This window comes from Notamacropus eugenii, chromosome 5, assembly GCF_028372415.1.
Source record: "Notamacropus eugenii isolate mMacEug1 chromosome 5, mMacEug1.pri_v2, whole genome shotgun sequence".
In the NCBI taxonomy this organism is placed as follows: domain Eukaryota; kingdom Metazoa; phylum Chordata; class Mammalia; order Diprotodontia; family Macropodidae; genus Notamacropus; species Notamacropus eugenii.
The window spans coordinates 17028140-17044539 of NC_092876.1; the positions used below are offsets into that span (position 1 = coordinate 17028140).

At 36.6% G+C, this 16400-nt stretch overlaps 1 protein-coding gene across 1 annotated transcript; it reads left to right on the forward strand.

Moving 5' to 3' along the window:
- The first annotated feature begins 485 nt into the window (after positions 1 to 485).
- Positions 486 to 1506, forward strand: LOC140508524 (olfactory receptor 2L3-like). The gene has a single exon (XM_072616477.1). The coding sequence runs from the start codon at positions 486 to 488 to the stop codon at positions 1422 to 1424; it is 939 nt and encodes a 312-aa protein (XP_072472578.1). The 3' UTR covers positions 1425 to 1506.
- Positions 1507 to 16400: the final 14894 nt, after the last annotated feature.

Sequence of the window (16400 nt, forward strand, 5' to 3'; positions counted from 1 at the left end):
AATCAATGTCTGATGCCAGGTTTAAACTCAGATCTTCCTAACCACAGGCCCAGTATTTATTCACTTTACCAGATAGTTGCTATGATAACAACAACAAAATACATATTTACACAGTGTTTTAAGGTTTTAAAAGCACATAACAAAGTTATGTCAGATATAATCTTACAGAATAGACACAATTATTCTTTTAATTTCACAGGTGAATAAAATGAGGCACAAGAAAGCTAAATGACATACCCAGACTCACACAGCAAGGAAATATCTGACGCCAAAGTTAAAATGAGATCTTCCTGGTTCCAAGTCCAATGTTCTTACCAATATATCACATAGCTGCTGAAAAATCATGGCAGGACAATATGGAAGCATGGCTGATGTGCAAGAATAGGGAGATTCTAGGAAAAACCAAAGGGAGTTAGACTTCACAGAAGTTACTTCCCATTCTCTCATTTTATCCTACAGTGGAACAGTTCCAAAAACACCCTGCTATGGAGGAATGGAATCAAACCACTACTGGTTTCTTCTTGCTGGGGATTTTACCCCCAACAAAAACTGGACTGTTGTTTTTCCTCCTTGTTGTCCTCATCTTCCTAATCACTTTATTGGGTAACTCAACCATGATTCTCCTCATCTGGATGAATGACCACCTCCACACCCCCATGTACATCCTGCTCAGTCAGCTTTCTCTCATGGACCTAATGAACATTTGCAGTACAGTGCCCAAGATGGCTGCTAACTTTCTGTCGGGGAGCAAATCCATTTCTTTGGTAGGGTGTGGATTCCAAAGTTTCTGTTTTTTTCTCACAGCTGGTGGTGAAGGGATGCTCCTGGTATCCATGGCCATTGACCGCTATGTGGCCATTTGCCGCCCCCTCCATTATCCCATTCTCATGAACAAGAGAATGTGTTTGCTGATGATTTCTGGGTCCTGGGTCTCTTCATCCATTAATTCCATGGTCCATACTGTGTACGTACTCTGTATGCCATATTGCAAGTCCAGAATCATTAATCATTTCTTTTGTGATATCTCAGCAATATTGCCTCTGGCCTGCATGGATACTTGGGCCTATGAGTGTATAGTGCTCTTCAATACCAATCTGTTTCTTTTGGTCCCTTTCCTTGGCATCATGGCTTCCTATGGTCGGGTTCTCTATGCTGTCCATCATACCCACTCATCACAGGGTAGGAAGAAAGCTTTCACTACCTGTTCTACCCACCTGACTGTGGTCTCCTTCTACTATGCACCATTTGTGTATACATATCTGAGGCCCCCATCTCTGCATTCCCCAGAAGAGGACAAGAACTTGGCTGTCTTCTACACCATCCTAACTCCTATGCTCAACCCCATCATCTATAGCCTGAGGAATCAGGAGGTGTTGGGGGCCCTTCAGAGAGTCTTTGGGAGATTATTATCCCAGAAAGAGTAGCTAGGGATATAAAGTGAAAGAAATAGAACCGGAAACATTCTTACCAATCACATATCTGAGCTACTTTGTTTGACAGAGTAAGACACAGGCTGTATTAATCCATCAGTTTTGATTAACCATTATTTTTAATGTTTATGTATACCATCCCAGGACATTTTGAGACAATTGTAGTTAATCTGGAAACTTTTCTGTTACTAATTCTTTAGTGGAATCTCATCCTCTTGATGAGGGAATAAATAGCGTGAAGTCTAAAAACTGGGTTTTAATTTTTCTGTTTCTTTTTTTTTAATTGAGTTTCTTAGATATGTGGACATGAAAATTGGCTAAGGTCTCAAATTTTTATTTTATAATAATAGAAGTGTAAGGGTTACCAGCCTTCATTATTTGAAATTCTTATTAGGAAAGTAATTTAAAATTATGTTCAGATCTATTTTGTAGGAGACTTTGACAGGCTCAGCAGAGAAGCCTCCAGTGTCCAGATCACCCATTGCCCACACTTAATGAGCCGGCTCTGGAGTAATTATGGGGAAACCCAAAAAGTCCTCACCTGGCTTCTGTTTTCAAACACCACCCAGCTCAGCACCAGTAAGCTGCAGCACTTGATTTCTAGCTGAAAGAAGCAGAGGCCACAACACACAAAGCTTCAAGTTTTAGGCACAAGAATGGTGAGACAGAGCTCCCTGTGCCACAGAAGCAGAGATCTACCTTAAAAGCCAGAAAAAGGGTTATTATCATGACTAAAAAGCAAGGCAGAAAAGAAAAGACCACAAAATCTTTCTATGGGGCAAGGACCAAACCACAAACACCAAAGAGGTCAGCATTGAGACTGTGCTCCCATCTGAAATTTCAGAAGGGAATAAGAACTAGTCAGAAACAAAGAGAGCCTTCTTGGAAGAGCTTTGGAAGTATTTTAAAACCCAAATTAGAGAAAAGAAGAAAAACTGACCAATGATATTAAAAATATGAAAAAAGAATTCACTGAAAAGAACAGCTCCTTAAAAAGGAAAATTGGACAAATGGAAAAGCAAATACAACACGTAACTGGTGAAAATAGCTCCTTAAATGGAACAATTGGAAAGATGGAAAAGGAGATGCAAAAATTAACTGAAGAAAACAATTTGATAAAAAATGGAATCTGGCAAGCAGAAGCTAATGAATCTGTGAGATATCAAGAATCCGTCAAACAGAATCTAAAGAATGAAAAAACAGAAGAAAATGTAAAATATCTACTTGGAAAAACAACTGACCTGGAAAAAAAGATTCAGAAGAGAAAATGTATGGATTATTGGGCTACCAGAAAGCCAAGATGAAAAAAGGAGCCTGGACAATGTCATTGAAGAAATTATCAAGGAAAATTGTCCAGAATTTCTAGATCTAGAGGTCAAAAGAGTCATTGAAAGAATCCACCATTCACCTCCTGGAATGGACCCCAAAATAAAAACTCCAAGGAATATGGTTGCCAAATTTCAGAACTGTGAAATGAAGGAGAAAATACCATAGGCAGCCAGAAAGAAACAATTCAAATATGGAGGAGCTACAGTCAGGATCACACAGGCTGCTGCAGCTTTTAGATTGAAAGATCGAAGAAACTGGAATATGATATTCTATAAGGCAAAGGAGCTGAGACTACAACCAAGGATTAATTACTCAGCAGAGTTGAGCATAAGATTTTGGGCAAGGAGATGGACTGAAAGAAGGGAGGGAGGACTGAGGGAAGCAGTGGTCAAAAATTAAAACTCTCTTGGGGAAGGCAAGGGAGAAGGAAGAACTAAAAGCATAAACAAGGGGAAAGGAGATTGAGGAAAAGATACAAATAGTAATCATAACTGTGAACGTGAGTGGGATGAAATCTCCCATAAAACAGAGACAGATAGCAGAATAAATTAAAAATCATAATCCAACAATATGTTGTTTACAAGAAACACATTTGAAAAGGAGAGACACACATAGGGTAAAGGTAAAAGGTTGGAGAAGAATTTATTGTGTTTCAGGTGATGTAAAAAAGCAGGAGTAGCGATCCTAATCTCAGAAAAAGCAAAAGCAGAAATAGATCTAATCAAAAGAAATAAAGATGGAAATAAGAGCCAAAAATCAATTGAAAACTAAACAATCTAATCCTCAAGAATGAGTGGGTTAAAGAACAAATTATAGAAACAGTCAACAACTTCACTCAAGAGAATGACAATGATGAGACAACTTAACAAATCTTATGGGACGTTGCAAAAGCAGTTCTTAGGGGAAGTTTTATATCTTTGAATGCCTACATGAATAAAACAGAGAAAGAGGAAATCAATGAATTCAGCGTGCAGCTGAAAAAGCTAGAAAAAGAACAAATTGAAAATTCCCAAGTAAATACCGAATTAGAAATACTGAACGCCAAAGGAGAGATTAATAAAATTGATATTAAGTGAGGTATTGAACTAATAAACAATACTAAGAGATGGTTTTATGAAAGAACCAATAAAATTGATAAACCTTGGCTCAATTTGATTGAAAAAAAAGAAAGAAGAAAACCAGATTACCAATATCAAAAATGAAAAAAGTGAACTCACCTCCAATGAGTAGGAAATTAAAACAATAGTTAGAAATTACTTTGCCCAACCCTATGCCCATAAATTTGACAATCTAAATGAGATGGATGATTATTTTAAAAAATATAATTTGCCCAGATTAAGAGAAGATTAAGTTGAGAACTTAATTAGCCCCATCTCAGAAAAGGAAATTGAACAAGCCATAAGTTAACTCCCTGGGAAAAATATCTCCAGCTCCAGATGTATTTGCAAGTAAATTCTAACAAACATTTAAAGAACAGTTAATTCCAATACTATATAGACTATCTGGGAAAATTGCCAAAGAATGAGTCCTACCAAATTCTTTTTATGATTCAAATATGCTTCTGAAGCCTAAATAAGGAAGAGTGAAAACAGAGAAAAAACATTATAGACCAATTTCTCTAATAGACATAGATGTAAAAATTTTAAATAAGGTTTTAACAAAAAGAATACAGCAAGTTATCACAAGAATAATACACGTTTTTTCAGGTAAGATATACCAGGAATGCAGGGCTGATTCAAGACTAGAAAAAACTATTAGCATTATTGATCATATCAACAACAAAACAAACAGAAACCACATGATTATCTCAATACATGGGGACAAAGCTTTGGACAAAGTACCACACCCATTCCTATTGAAAACACTGGTAAGCATAGGAATAAATGGAACTTTCCATAAGATAATAAGCAGATATCTACCTAAAACCATCATCAAGCACTATATGCAATGGGGACAAGCTAGATACATTTCCAGTAAGATCAGGGATGAAACAAGGATGTCCGTTATCACCATTGGTATTCAATATAGTGTTAGAAATGCCAGCTGTAGCAATAAGAGAAGATAAAGAAATCGAAGGACTTAGAATAGGCAAAGAAAAAGGATGATATCACTCATAGAAGATAATATGATGGTAAAGTTAGAGAATCCCAGAGAATCAAGTAAAAAACTATTTGAAATAATAAACAACTTTGTCAAAGTTGCTGGTTACAAAATATACCCACATAAATCATCTGCATTTCTGTATATTATTAACAAAGCCCAACCGCAAGAGATAGAAAGAGAAATCCCATTTAAAGCTACAGTAGACACTATAAAACACCTGGGAACAAACCCAGGGACTATATGAACACAATTACAAAGCACTATTCACACAAATAAAGTCAGATCTAACTAAGTGGAAAGACATCAGTTGCTCTTGAGTAGATCAAGTTAATGTAATCAAAATGACAATTCTACCTAAATTAATTTACTTATTCAGTGCCATGTCAATCAAACTAACAGATAATTATTTTGCAGAGCAAGGAAAAAATAATATCAATATTCAACTGGAAGAACAAAAGGTCCAGAATATCAATGAAACTAAGGAAAAGATATGCTATGGAAGGTAGCCAAACCCTACCAGAGATCAAACTGTATTTTGAAGCAGCAATCAAGAAAACTACGTAGTTCTGGCTAAGAAACAGGAGGGTAGACCAGTGGAATATGTTAGGTACACAAGACTCAGTAGTTAATGAATATGGTAATCTACTATTTGATAAACCCAAGGACCCCAGTTTCTGGGGTAAGAACTTACTGTTTGACAAAAATTGCTGGCAGAACTGCATAACAGTGTGGCAGGAACTGGGCATAGACCAATGCATGACACTATACACAAAAATAAAGTCCAAATGGATATGTGATCCAGGTATCAAGGTTGATACTGTAAACAAATTAGTGGAGCAAGGAATAGTGTAATTTTCAGATTTATGGAGAATGGAGAAATTTATGACCCAAGATGAGATAGAGAACATCATGAAGTACAAAATGGATAATTTTGATTACATTAAATTGAAAAGTTTTTGCACACAAAAACCCAATGCAACCAAGTTATGAAGAAGCACAAAACTAGGAAAGAATTTTTACAAATAGTGTCTGTGATAAAGGCCTCATTTCTATAATATATAGAGAACTGAGTGAAATGTACAAGAATGCAAGTCATTCCCCAATTGATAGATGGTCAAAGGATATGAGCAAGTAATTTTCAGAGGAAGAAATCAAAGCGATCTATAATCACATGAAAAAATGCTCTAAATCACTATTGATTACAGAGATACAAATCAAAACAACTCTGTGGTATCACATCACAGCTATCAGATTGGCTAACATAACAAAACTGGAAGATGATAAAATTTGGAGAATATGTGGGAGAGTTGGAACACTGATTCATTGCTAGTGAAGCTGTGAGGTGATCCAACCATTCTAGAAAGCAATTTTGAACCATGCCCAAAGGGCTACAAAAATGTCCATACCCTTTAACTCAGCAATATTGCTTCTAGGACCCTTTCCCAAATAGATCACAGGAATGGGAAAGAGTCCCAGATGTGCAAAAATGTTTATAGCAACTCTCTTCGTGGTGGCCAAAATTTGGGGGAAAAAGGGAATGCTCATCAATTGGGGAATGGCTGAACAAGTTGTGGCATATGTATGTAATGGAAAACTATTGTTCTATGAGAAATGATGAACAGGAAGACTTCAGAGAATCTTGGAATGACTTATATGAACTTCTATTGAATGAAAGGAGGAGAACCAGCAGAACGTTGTCTACAGTAACGACCACAGTGTATGACTAATTTTCTAGTAGACTTAGTACTTCATTGAAATGCATGGACTTAAAAAATTTCCAATGGACTCTTAAGGCAAAACACCTTCTTCATCCAGAGAAAGAACTATGGAATTGGATCACAGACCAAAACAGACCATTTTCTTGTGTATTATGTTATTTTTTTTTATTGTTTCCCCCATTCATTTTAATTCTTCTCTGCAACATGCATTTAATAGGAATGTAGGTGTAGAACTTATGTAAGATTGTACTCAGTCTCAGGGAGGGATTGGGGAGGGAGGAGAGAATAAGGGGGAGGGAGTGGGAAAAAAATCTAAGATATGTGGAAGTGATTGTAGAACATTGAAAACAAATAAAATAATTCAATTAAAAAAAGAAAAAAATTTCCAAAAACAAATAAATTTTAAGCAAATTCTATGAAACATTTAAAGAACTGTTTATTCCAATACTATATACACAATTTGGGAAAATGGGTGAGGAAGAAGTCCTACCAGATTCTTTTTGTGATATAAATATAGTGCTGACACTTAAACTGGTAAGAGCCAAAATAGAAAAAGAAATTTAGAGACCAATTTTCCTAATTAATATAGATGTAAAAATTTTAAATAAGATATCAGCAAAATATTCCAACAATTTATCATGAGAATAACACATTTTGATTGAGTAGGATTTTTACCAGGAATGAAAGGCTGATTCAGTATCAGGAAAACTATCAGCATAATCGATCATATCAACTACAAAACCAACATAAACCATGTGATGACCTCAGTAGTTGCAGAAAAAGCTTTTGATAAATACAGCTCCATTCCTATTGAAAACACTGGAGAGCACAGCAATAAATGAAGTCTTTCTTAAAGTGATAAGTGGAATCTACATAAAACCATCAGTACGCATTATATGTAATGGGGATAAGATAGATGACTTTCCAAGAAGAATAGGGGTGAAATAAGGATGTCCATTATCCCCACTGATATTGAACATGGTACTACAAATGTTGCCTATAGCAATAAGAGACGGAAAAGAAATTTATGAAATTAAAATAGACAAAGAAGAAATGAAGTTCTCTCTCTGTGCAGGTGATATGATTATAAATTTAGAAAATCAAGTTAAAATGACTTGAAATAATAAACAACTTTGTCAAAATTGAAGATACAAAATAAGCCCAAATAAAACATCTTTTTTTCTCTATATCACTTCTAAACCCCAACAGCAAAAAGTGGAAAGAGAATTCCCATTTCAAGTTGCTGCCAATACTATGTAATATTTGGGAGTCTACCTGACAAAACAAAGCCAGAGACTGTATGAACACAACTACAAAAGCCTTTTAACACAATGTCAGATCTAAATGACTCAAAAAACATCAGTTGCTCATTGGCAAACTGAGATAATATAATAAAAATGACAATTCTACCTAAATGAATTTACTTATTCAGAACCATACTAATCAAACTACAAAAAATCATTTTATAGAGTTAGAAAAAAATAACATCAAAATTCATCTTAAAGAAGAAAATGTCCAGAATATCAAGCAAATTAATGAAAAGAAATGTTAGGGAAGGTGACCTAACCATTCTAGATCTTAAATTGTATTATAAAGCAGTAATCATAAAAACCATTTCGACTAGCAAAGAAATAGAAGGGTAGGTCAGTAGAATAGATTAGAAACACAAGACATAGTAGTCAATGATTGTAGCAGATTATTGTTGGATAAATCTTCAGACCACAACTTCTGGGATAAGAATTCATTGTTTGACCAAAACTGCTGGGAAAAATAGAAAATAGTGTGGTAGAAGCTAGCCATAGACCAACACCTGACACCATATATCAGAATAAAGTCTAAATGGGTACACGAACTAGGTATAAAGACTGATACTATAAAAAAAAATAGGGGAAGAAAAGGTAATTTATTTGTCAGATTTATGAAGAATGGAGGAGCTGATAACCAAAGGAGAGACAGAGAATATTAAGAAGTGAAAAATGGACAATTTTGACTATATTAAATTGAAAAGTTTTTGCACAAACAAAGCTAAAGCAATCGAGATTAGGAGGGAAGCAAAAAATTGGGAAACAATTTTTACAAATAGTGTCTCTGATAAAGACTTCATTTCTAAAATACATACAAAACGGAGTCAAATTTACTTGTCATTCTTCAGCTGAAAAACGGTGACAGGATATGAACAGGCAGTTTTCAGAGGAAGAAAAAAAATGCTCTAAATCACTACTGATTGGAGAGATGCAAATCAAAAGAGCTCTGAGGTACCACACCACATCTATCAGATAGGCTAACACAACAAAACAGAAAATTATAAATGTTAGAGAAGATGTGGAAGAATTGAAACACTCATTAATTATTTTTGGAGCTGTGAGCAGATCCAATCCTTCTGGGGAGCAGTTTGAAACCCTACCTAAAGGGCTGCAAAAATGTGCATACCCTTTAACGCAGCAATACTGCTTCTAGGATTGTATCCCAAAGGCATCATAAAAATGGGGCAAAGGAACCACGTGTACAAAACTATTTTTAGCAGATCTTTTTGTGAAGGTCAAGAACCGGAAATTGAGGGGATGCCCATCAATTGGGAAATGGCTGAGCAAGTTGTGGTATATGAAAGTAATAGAATGCTATTTTACTATAAGGAAAGGTGAACAGACTGATTTCAAAAAAACCTGGAAAGAATTATATGAACTGATCCCGAGTGAGGGGAGAAGAATCTGGAGAACATTATACACAGTAACAGCCAGTGTTTGAGGACTGATTTTGATGGACTCAGCCTTTCTCAGCAATGTAAGGACATAAAACCTTTCCAAAGAACTCATGATGGAAAATTCCATTTACATCCAGAGAAAGAAGTAAGGAGTTGGAATGCAGAATGAAGCAGACTATTATCTATTTTTTATGTTTTGTTTTGTTATGGTCATGGTTTCTCCCCTTTGCTAAAATTGTTCAATGCAACATGACTAACATGGAAATGTATTTAATGGGAATATATGTGTATAGCCTATTTAAAATTGCATTCCATCTTGGGGAGGGATATGGGAGTGAGGTGGAAAATGTTTAAATCTTATGGAAGTGAATGTTGAAAACTGAAGAAAAATAAACGAATAAATTTTGGGGAAAAAAGAATGAAGAAACTGAAGCTGAGAGAGGGTAAGGTACTTGCCCAGGGTCACAGAGCTAGGAAGTGTCATAAGCAAGATTCCAATTTCACTCCTTCTGACTTCAAGTCTAACACAGTAACTACTGTCCTATCAAGCATTTTCTAATGAACAGAGCATTTTTCCCTCAACTGTCCTGTGATAGAGGCAGACCAAGTGCCCGTACTCACTTTACTTTTGATTCAAGGGAACAAGGACACAAGAATCCAGTAAATACTACAGATGGAACTAAAGGCATGCAGGAAGGCAGAAGAGTAATTGTATGTCTGAGTAAAACACTCACAAAAATTCTTGGAGTTGGGGGCCAGGGTAATGTTTGCTGTCGTCTTAGCTATTCTGGTTCTGTCACTGACCATGGTTCTTCCTTGATCTCATTGGACCTTCAAAGAGTAATGTGAGCTGCAAGATCTTAGGGATCTTGTCATATAAGGGGAACAGTAAAGCTAACGGCTAGTGAAAGTAGGGGGTCCTCATTTCTTCCCCAATTACTCTAACAGGAATCAATATAAAGGCGATATCAATATACCCATTGGACTGATGAGTACCCTGAGAAGTGGAGTGAATTTTAGCTGGTTGGGCAACTCCGTTCAGAGTCAGGATGCAAGTCTTACATATCTAGTTCTGGGGCTTATGTCATTGGAGCAAACTCTCACTCCTAAAGTGAAATGACAAGAAGTTTCCAGTCAGAACTGTGATAGAAAATAACCCTCCAAAGCTAGTAACTGACTCTCCAAAAGAAAAGTATACTTGACACAGTGTTCATTTTCATCTGAATTATTAACATTTGCATTGGATCACTTTAAGTCTAGACAATCAAGAAAACACTGAATTATTACCAGATTTGTAGAAATTAGTGGATTTCAAATGCACAAATGTTCACATTGAATATTTGACGGTTATTTCTTGTAATTCAGGTTAAGCTGACTCAAGCACATCTAAGCATCCAATTCCATAATTCTAAAACAGCCCTCATTGACAGACATGTAGGCTTCCCTCCAGATTCCCCCAAGGACTTTCAATGTCAAGTTAAGCAACTCCCTTCTCCTATCTGGAAATTAGTCTTATCATTTCAAAATGAAGTGATTGAATTATGCAACTTCTAAAAGCCATAGCCAGCTCACAAATTGTCTTCTCAATGTATTTTTCAGTGACTGAGTATCAGTGAATTCCCTCTTGGTCTGCTCTTGGTAAATGTACAAGCCAAAACTATCTCCAGAGAGATGATGCCTGGATTATGGCGTGTTTGTATATCAAGTTGCAGGGATGTACAAATAAATGAACTCAAGGTATGTGTTTGGGTGAGAGATGGGGGGAGTGGATTTGGTGGTTGTAGAAGCTGTCCCTGAGGACTTGGGCTTTACATTAACTGCAGAAAATGATATCAGCACACCTGGCAGTACCACAGTACATACATAAGATTTCTGAGCTGCCTTTCTCTGCATTAGCTGCTTTCAGAAATGGAATCAGGACAAACTGAGCAAGAGCAGCCTATTGGTCTGTTGTTCATCATCATTTTCAAGGTGAGAGGGGCATCAAAGATGGAATCACAAGGATCACATATTTGGAGTTGGAAGGACACTTTGAGATCATCACGGCAAACTTGCTCATTTGACAGATGAGGAAACTGAGGTCAAGTGAGATGAAGGTGCTTCCCAGGTACTCATGACCAGTAACTGTCTGAGATAGAATGAAAATGTGACCATTCTGACTCAAAGTCCATTCCTCCATTTTATATGACAGGTAAATTGGGGAGGATCTGTACAAAGTCATTGCCGATTTCCATTGACTGTTAGATGACAGAATACACTTCAACAGCTAAATACTAATAGCAACTTACATTTATATAGTATTTTTCTTTATGTAGAACATTTTTTTCTCAATTTTTCTTTGACATAGAAAGTATGGTAAGTAAAGAAGATTTTGTTATTCTTTCTTAGAGTTTAATGTTCCAGTCTCCATGGCCAAGACAATCTCTAATTACTGAGTGTTAGGTATTCTCCATGCATGAGACTTATAAACATCCCCACTGTAGTTGAGCAGTGAGTTATAGGGCTGATATGTGGTTTTCTCTATGCTTTTGCTGACTGATGACATCACTAAAGTTAACTTGCGAGGCTATTACTGGCAATATGTCTTCCTTGTCTGTTTCTCTATAAAGTCATAGGGCACTGGTAAGTGAGTTGGATATCCATGGGGGAACGTGGTAGTTGAATCCTGTGTATGATTTCATAAGTCCCCTTGAAGGCCCAGGAGGAATCTGTGGTTGCCTCAATCAGCCCAACTGAGGAATGAGGGGATTTATCAGAGTGCAGCAGCTGGAGTACTGTGTTTGCCTCAATTTACCCCATGGAGACTCAGGGCTACTTGTCCCCCCTCCTTGGCCGCTGCAAGAAGGGTGATGAGACAATGCTACAGGAGGTGGTGCTCCCATTATCAGTAAACCCTTTGGAAAAGAATTACTAAAGTAAATAAGATAATTAACCCCTCAGAAGCTGTCTTCCTGCCCTTCCTGTCTGACCAGATCAAGAGTGAACCTCTTAGAGGCTGGAGTCCAAAAATTACATACTTACCATGTACTTTTTCTGAAACAAGTCCAAAATCTGCACCCAACCTAAAAGATGAGAGAACTGAAGTGCTTACAAGTCAGCTGAGAGAATTGCTTTGATACTATGTTGTCTACGTGTAATTGCTAATAGTATTACGAGGTTCCTAAAAATGAACTACTCTGTCTAGAGTAGGCTAAAGTGATTCAAGAACCTTCTTCAGTCCAGCTGTGCATGGTTCTCTAGATAGATAGGGATAGGCAAGTGATGCACCTTAAGTAAATACACATATGTTCACTTTATATTTTGAAGTCCTAAGGGAAAAACAATCAAAAACTCTGAATATCCCTTGTTAAATGCAAAATGAAGACATTCCTATGTCCACCTTCAGGATAAGATGACGGTGATAAAAACATTAAGTAACAATCTTGAAATAATAGTATCACTTCAATATGCTCCTTTACAGAAATAAAGTATTTTAAATATACTTAGTGGCATTTGAACCTTGAACAGCATAGCATAGCATATTCTCCCCATAAAGGAGAAAACTGAGTATGAATGAGCTGAAATAGTTTTCGCAAATTATAAAGGTGTGGATCTTCTGGCTCTGGGATTACTGATCTTTTTGAAATCTCCATTGGGATCATTTCCAGGGCAGGAGAGCAAAATAGGAAGACATGTCACAGCTTGGCTTTCTTCTTATTTTGCCTTTTTTCTCCTCATTAATGCTCCCCTTTCCTTCATCCAGATAGGTTTCTTTCTCACGTGTCATCCTCAAAAACTGAATAACTCAAACAAATCCAAGGATTCTGTCTTGTAACCTAAACCTACATCTCTTTTAATGATTTCCTTGGACAAAAATGCTTGACCTGAGAGCTGGAAGTCAAAAAGTCCATTCTTTTAGAAATAAAGAAAAACCTGCTAAATTGTGGAAATCTGAAGGAAGGGATGCAAAAGAAATAACTTTCATGGCTTGGAAATACCCGAGGAGGCAAAGAAAGAAGGTATTTATGAATGCAGTTGAGTGAAGGGAGACAGAGAGAAACAGATACACACGGACACAGATACAGAGCCAGAAAGCAAAGAAAGAGTCAGCAACAGACAGAGAAGCAGACATAAGCAGAGTCAGAGACACAGAGAGATTCAGAGGTGTGTGTGTGTGTATGTATGTGTGTGTGTGTGTGTGTGTGTGTGTGTTCGTCCTTCATTCTCGAAGAAGATCATGCCATCAGAGAAATAATGACACGACTTGCACTTGACTTTGTTTTGAGTGAGGGACGGCTGTGCAGGTCACCAGCCTCACTTCTCTTCCAGAGCCATCTGAATCCAGATATTCATCAGGATGCCTGGAGATGACCCACGATGAGGCAATTGAGGTTAAGTGACTTGTCCAAGGTCACACAGCTAGTGAGCGTCAAATGTTTGAGGTGAGATTTGAACTCAGGTCTTCCTGACTCCTGCACTGGTGCTCTATCTACTGCATCACCTAGCTGCCCTCAAAGAGGTAAAGAGATAGAAAAAATAGAATGACAGAGAGCAACAGAGAGAACTGTTCCCAGAAGGAATTTGGGAAAAAAAATAGTCTTCTTATTAGCTCTGGGCTTTGGACAGCATGATGTAAGCAAGGTAATCAAAGTAAATGTATTCATGAATTTAGTAATTTCTGAAGACCCACCAGGCATGAAATCCTGTGATTCTTAGAGTAAATAAGAGTTTAGATATATATCAGTCTCAATTCTATCACCCTCACAGAGAAACTTATTAATTCTTTAATTCATTCAGCAATTCTTTATTAAGCATGTACATTGCACACTGAGAGTACTGACAATGTAATTTCCATGAGTTGTTAGGATTAAAACAGGAGGTACATGCAGCCTATAAATGAATGTGGTCTTAATCTAGTTTGGCAATGAGGTGCATTTTATCTTAGAGTCTAAGTCCTAGACTCATTAAATACTCAATTTAATAATGCATTGATGGGATAGCAAGCAGTGAAAATAGATGGATAATTTGACAAAGCAATGGTTCCATTGAGACATTAAGAGAACTTGAAAGGAAAGCCTCAAGAAGGCAAATTAATTTTCAGTGCCTGGGACAATGAAACCCTGCATGTTTCCAAATACAAATATCATAGTAAAATCTTAGAACACAGAAGAAAAGTTGCGAGGGGGGAGTGGGGTTGGTGTAATGTGTCTTGTATGTCTTTGCTTGCTATTTTCTAAAAGATATTTCCCTCTACTCAGTTCTTCTAATTTGGAGAGATTTCAATGTAGAAAATAATTTCATTTCCTCTGTTTTAATACTTCATTGTTATTTTTATATTACCTACATTTTGCAATGTAAAAAGAGCCAATCTCTATAAGAGAATTAAAATGAATAATAAAAAGTCCATTAAGCTTTAACAACTTGCACAAGAAAGTCAGACATTATTTGCAGACTCCTACACTCAAAATGCTCCATCTTTGGGACTAAAGTTGGTAGCAGTTTCAATTATTTTGCTGTTCATTTAATTTCTATTGCTGAAGTCATGGTGTATATTATTTTTTTGTTCTGTTTACTTCACTTCCCATTAGTTACTAGCTCTTTCCATGTTTCTCTATTTAATCACACTCATCATTTCCTCCAGAACCGTAATATCCCTTTATATTCATAAATCAGAAATTGTTTATTCATTCCCTAAGGGATATTACCTGCCCCAAAAAATATTCTTTGCAACAATAAAACATTGTTCTATAAATCATTTCTTGTGTATATGGACACTGTTTGTCATTGACCTCCTTAAGGTGTATTCTTACCCATGAAGTCTGTCTTTAAAGAATATGAACACAGTCACTTTCTTTACATGACTTCATCTGGCTTTCCAACAGTGGGATTAATTCAGAACTCATCCAATAATGCATTAATTAGTCCATCTTGCCATAGTCGCTCTGACATTGGTAATCCGCATCTTTTGTTCTTTTCCAATTTTCTGACTGTGAGATGAAACTTCAGAATACTTTTTAAATTTGTGTTTCTCTTAGGATTGGTGATTGGAAGTATTTATTAACGTGTTATTCATAGGCTGAAATATTACCTTTGGAAACTCTTTCTTTACATTCTTTGACTACCTATCTATTGGTAAATGATTTTTGCTCTACCATGTGCTTGTTGTCTATTCTAGATATCACTACCTCCTAAAAGCTTTAGATACAAATATCTTTTTTTCCTGGTTAAAAAAATCACTTCCGTTCTTAGTTTTCATGATCTTTGTTCAAAAGCTTTTCAATTTCATGTAGCTGAAATTATCCCTAGTCATCTTTTCTACCTTATTTAGTTAGGAATTAACACATACCGATGTACACACAAACACATCCACACACACACCTGTCCCAATATAGCTGTGAATATTAAGTGACTTGTTTCTCTTCAATTTGTTTTGAAGGTATGGTTTCTTTTAATATTTAGGAATAAATGTAGTCTATAAATAAGTTATAATGCAAAGTTTCAACTTAAATCACACTGGCTCTCATTGATTTGTCAACAATATGTCCCAGGACAATCTCCACTTGACTATATTTGGCACCCAAATTGGCTCAGAGTGACTATAAATAGCAATTGTTCTTGTTGTGGTCAGAAACCTTGAGGTTATTGCTCTTCCAGAAGGATAACTTTTTAACTAGTAAAGTGGTCATTCTCTACCTTATTTCTTATCAAGCCTTACTCACTGAGTGGGCATTGCCTCAGTCAAACTCAATCCTTTGAAGGCCTTAGCTTGGAAAGGCCAATGTCCCCCACTGCATCCTGGGTCATCTATTTCTGTCCTGATCCATGTTGCCACTGGACTCATATGGTTCTGGAGGAGAAACTGAGGATGGTGACTTTGGACAGTCCTGTCTCACTTAAATCCAGTACGCTTGTCGTCATGGCATCATCTCCCTGATGTCATGATCCTCCTTGAGAATGAAGGACTGACAACAACCCTTAGATCATCTGTGTGTTTGTATCGCCAAGGCAATATTCACAGCACTGCTGGTGACTATGAAGATACCAGTGTAGTTCTCAATCACCATGTATAGAAGACTCTCCATATAGAAGGCTGAAGAAAAGCATTTATTAAAACACCAGAAAGCCAAATCCCAGAGCCAG